Source organism: Geospiza fortis, unplaced genomic scaffold (genome assembly GCF_000277835.1).
Source record: "Geospiza fortis unplaced genomic scaffold, GeoFor_1.0 scaffold432, whole genome shotgun sequence".
Taxonomy (NCBI): domain Eukaryota; kingdom Metazoa; phylum Chordata; class Aves; order Passeriformes; family Thraupidae; genus Geospiza; species Geospiza fortis.
The window spans coordinates 835,093-840,062 of NW_005054436.1; the positions used below are offsets into that span (position 1 = coordinate 835,093).

The 4,970-nt window shown below is 53.4% G+C and overlaps 1 protein-coding gene across 1 annotated transcript in view; it reads right to left on the reverse strand.

Annotated features, from left to right (window-relative positions):
* LDLRAP1 (low density lipoprotein receptor adaptor protein 1) overlaps positions 1–25 on the reverse strand; it is a 10,327-nt gene extending 10,302 nt beyond the window's left edge. Inside the window, exon 1 of the mRNA XM_031062032.1 lies at positions 4–25. Coding sequence (XP_030917892.1) covers positions 4–25 — 22 coding nt within the window. The remainder of the gene's footprint in view (positions 1–3) is intronic.
* Positions 26–4,970: the final 4,945 nt, after the last annotated feature.

Here is a 4,970-nt window from a genome sequence, read left to right on the forward strand (position 1 = left end):
GGCCCGCGGACTTGAGCGCGTCCATCCCGGCCCGGCCCGGCCCCGCCGCAAACTTTTCCTGCGGCGCCAGCGCTGACCGCGTCCGGGGGCGGGGCCATGCAAATGAGCGGTGATGTCAGCGCGCCACGCCCTGTGCCACGCCCACCCCCGCCCCGGGGCCCGGAGCGCTGCGGGGTCCCAAAAACTCCGCGGGGTCCCCAAAGTTGTGCGGGGTCCTAAAAAGTCCTCCGGGACCCAAAAGTTCTGTGGGATCCCAAAAGTTCTGCGGGGTCCCAAAAACTGTGCAGGGTCCCCAAAGCTCCTCGGGGTCCCTAAAGCCGTGCAGGGTCCCAAAAGCACTGCAGGGTCCCCACAACTCCGCAGAGTTCCCAAAGCTCTGCAGGGACACTAAAGCTGTGCAAGGTCCCTAAAGCTCCTTAGGGTCCTTAAAGCTCCTCAGGGACCCTAAAACCGTGCAGGGTCCCTAAAGCCCCGTGGGGACCCAAAAGTTGTGCAAGGTCCCTAAAGCTCCTCGAGGTCCTCGGGTCCGATTGCACGGCCACCGTGACCCGGCCATATTCAGGGGCTGTGGGTGCCCCCCAAAATCAGGAGTTGCTTCCCCCCACGGATCCTGCCCCAAATCCCTCCTCCACACACCTGTGGGGCGCAGCTCCTCAGGGATCCCCCCCTTCCCCACTCCAATTCAGGGCAAGGAGCCCTCTCTGCTCTCTCCATGCCCAGGTGACCCCACAAAAGCTGTGTTTGCCCCGGGAGGGGTTTGGTGGCCCGGGCTGGGGTGGGATATCGGGATGTCCTGTCTGAGCAGCCACCCTGGTGTCACCAAGGTGTCACCAACTGCTCTGAACGGAGAGCAAAGCCCTCGCAGGCTTTCCGAAATTAAAGGATGACAATGAGGAGGTTAAACCCCAAAGGAAAAGGGAACAGTTTGGGAAACAGGAGCTCAGCCCTGAGGGAGGCTCGTTCCTCCTGCAGCTCCTCCCAAAGCTTCCAGGCAGCCCCAGCACAGGCTGCAATCTCCCCTGGCACAGCCCAAGGATGCAGCTCAGAGGGAAAGCTGGCTGGAACAGTTCTGTGCTGGCTGGAACAGTTCTGTGCTGGCTGGAATTTCTTCTCCCAGGGTCAGAAGAGAGGGACCAGGAGTTCACTCACTTATTTGGGTTAATTCTGCTCTTTATCACGAGGAATTCAGGCCTGTGTTAAACTGGATTAGTTTTACTGACAGTGCTGGAGCTCCCAGACTGACACCAGCACATCTCGTTATGTAACGCAGCAAAGATAAAAATACAGCAGGGTGAAATATCAGCTGTGAGGGGAAATAACTGGAGCACCCTCACTTTTAATGCATCCTGGAAAACGGGGGGAGAAGCCCCCGTGCTGGGGCGCTCAGGGCATCCCCTGTCACAGGCTGTCCAACTCGGCACAAATCCTGATTTATTTCACCCTTTTCAGACTGTGCTCACAGCCAGGGCAGCCCCGGGGCAGGCCAGGAGCCTGGGAGCACCAGCAGGCAGGGAAATGTTAAATATGAAAATAAAAATCTGAGTTTTCCTGGGCAGACCCTGCCAGCCCCATCTCTTGGGTTTTGTGGATTTCCTTAGGAAAAGGTTTCACCCTCCACGTTCCCCATCCCTCCTGCGCCATCCTGTGCTGCTGGGGCAGCCCCGGGCGGGTTCTCCTGCCAGGCTGGGGCACAGGGGATTTTTCAGGGTGCCAGGGGAGCTCCCCTGACCCCTGTGAGAGCCACGAGCGTCCCTCGATGCCAGCCAGAAACCCCTGGGGCACCCAGCAGGGCTGCCCTGCTGTGTTCCTGCAGCTGTGATGGGATTTCCCTCCCTCCCAGCTGATTCTTTGTCCCTTTTCCCAGCCCTTTCCCCCAGCCCTGCATCCCCAGGGGCAGATTCGCTGCTGCTGGTGTCACTCGCAGCCAGGCTGTGCCAGAACACGGAATTTGAGGCGCAGACAGGAGCAAAAGCAGCTGTAAGGCAGCAGATGGGCAGCGCCTGGGCTGCTCTGCCAGGGCAGATTTGGGAGCTAATAATAATTGTCAACATCTCAGTGCAACCTGGTTAATCCTGATCATCTCCTTAGCCCAGCCTGGGATTTGTGGGAGTTTTGTGGGCTGGGACATCCCTGAGTGTTCCAGGGTCCCAGGAGGAGGGGAGGGATGGGAATGTTGACTCCATGTTTCAGAAGGATGATTTATTATTTTATGATATATATTATATTAAAAGAAAATTATATATTAAAACTCTACCAAAGAATAGAAGAAAGGATTTCGTCAGAAGGCTTGAAAGGAATAGAAAAGAATGAGAATAAAATCTTGTGAGTGACCAGAGAGTCCGAGCCAGCTGGGCTGTGATTTGCCATTAATTAGAAACAACCACATGAGACCAATCACAGATGCACCTGTTGCATTCCACAGCAGCAGATAATCATTGTTTGCATTTTGTTCCTGAGGCCTCTCAGCTTCTCAGGAGGAAAGATCCTAAGGAAAGGAATTTTCAGAAGATGTGTCTGTGACAGGTGAGTGTCCCCAGCCCCAGCTGGGATCCCTGCCCTGCAGCAGGGCAGTGCCAGGGGTACCAGAAAATAAAGAAAAGAATAAAGAAAATAAAGGAAATAATAAAGGAAATAAGGGAAATAATAAAGGAAATAAAGGAAATAAAGGTGCCACGCTGAGCCCAGCTCCCATTTCAGCCCTGGATGTGCCTCCAGCCTGCGCTCAGCAGCCCTGGAGTTTCACACAGCCCCCAGTGATGTTTGCAGCTCACAAATCTCCATTGAAACACGAGGTTTGGGGATTTTTGTGGTTGGAAATATGAAGAGCACGAGTTCAAAAATGCACACAGCCAGCAGAGAAATGTGACTTTTTTATTGGTTTGGTTTTTTGTTTTTTTTTTTTAATCCCTGGATCCGGGGGAGGAGCTGACTCTGGGGTTTGGAGCTTTTTATAGAAAAATTGGAATCTGCTCCCGTGGTGGAATCTGCTCCTGCGGGGACAGAGGGACACAGGGACAGAGGGACAGGAGGACACAGGGCTGGGCTCCTCAGCAGCTGCTGGGCAGGAGGGGTGCAGCTGGAATGGGTAAAACCCACAAAAATCCTTTTTGAACTCAAAGAAAAAGTAGCTCTTTTTTTTTGTTTGTTAAAAAAAAAAAGGCAAAATAAAACCCCAAATCAAACCCAAACCTCACCTCATTATTGTTAAAAATTCCCTCAGAAACATGGGGGAAAATGTGGGTTTTTTTCTGCTGGGCAGTGCCAGAGTTCCCACCTTGCCCTCTTTGGCCCAGAAGCAGAAGCAAGGCTCCGTTTCATCTTCACTTTCCTGATTAAAATGCTTTTTTCCATCACTAACTCCATTCAAGTGCCCATTTTTCAAGCACTCCGAGGGCTGCAGCTCCCCTTGGAAGCCCAGGGGAGGTTTTAAACCAATCAGGAATTTGGTTGGAGTTGCTCCTCTCCAGGTTTGGGTGCCACAATTCCCTTTTGGCTTGGGGATTTTTCCTTTGGATTCACCAGCACGGCCACATCCCCAAACCCACAATTCCCAGGGCCCCAAAATTCATTAAAATGAGAGGGTTCCAAGGTCAGCTCCTGCCTGGCACAGGGGGCTGGAAGGGGCAGGGAGAACTCAGCTCCAGGAATTCATTATTGCAGCTCTGCTCTGCTCTCTGATAATTTACATTTTTGCATTCATTAAAGCAGCATTACCAATTCCCAGCCTTCCTGCCCTCCCATTCCCTGTCCTGGCCAGGATTTCAATTTATTCCAAACAAATCCTCTGAGGCAGCTTCCTGAGCCCCTCTTGGATGCTGAACTGTGCTGCTGGCACCCCCAGGGCACAGAGAGGCTGCCCCGGGCATGGCCAGCCCTGGATGGGGAAGGAACATCCCCAAATCCCATCCCATTCCCATTCCAATCCCATTCCCAATCCCATTCCCAATCCCATCCCTAATTGCATTCCCAATCCCATCTCCATCCCCATTCCCAATCCCATCCTAATCTCCATTCCCATTCTTATTCCCAAATCCCACCCCCATCTCCAATCCCCAGTCCCAGCCCATTCCCATCCCCAATTCCAAATCCCATTCCCATTCCCAAATCCCCAATCCCATCCCAATCCCAATTTTGATCCCAAATCCCATCCCCATTTCCAATCCCATCCTCAATCCCAAATCCCATCCCAATCTCCTCCCCAAATCCCAATCCCCATTCCCAATCCCATCCCCATCTCATCTCCATCCTTATTCCCATCTCCAATCCCATTCCCAATCCCAAATCCCATATCCCATCCCTATTCCCATCCCCATCCCAATCTCAATCCCATCCCCATTTCCATCCCAATCCCATCCTCAAATCCCATTCCCAATCCTAAATCTCATCCAAATCTCCATCCCATCCCCAATCCCAATCCCGGTTTGGCCTCACTGCATCCCCCCCGTCCCCTCCAGGCACACATTTGGGGTGAGGGTCCCCAGCTCTGTCCCATTCCCCCTCCCTGGCTGTTTTTCCATCCTTTATTCCAAAGGGAACGGGAATTGTTGGGAGCCTCTCCCACCGGGGGTGCCACTGCCACTGCTGCCATGGCAACCTGCCTTTGTTCCCGGGAGCTGCTCCATCGCAATTAATAAAATAATTAATAAAAATCCTCCCCTGCACGTGGGCCCTGCCCCGGGTGCTGCCCCCGCTCCCTCGGGGCACGTGGGGAGAGCAAAAAACAGGGAAAAAATGAAAAAAAAAAAAGAATTTTCTGGCCTGTTCTGGTCTCTGGGACAGGCAGGGCCACTCGGGGATTTTTGTGTTTGGTTTTTACCCTTCCACCTGGGCATTTTTGGGTTTTTACCCCTTCCAGCTGCACCCCTCCTGCCCAGCAGCTGCTGAGGAGCCCAGCCCTGTGTCCCTCTGTCCCTGTGTCCCTCTGTCCTGTGTCCCTCTGTCTTGTGTCCCTCTGTCCCTGTGTCCCTCTG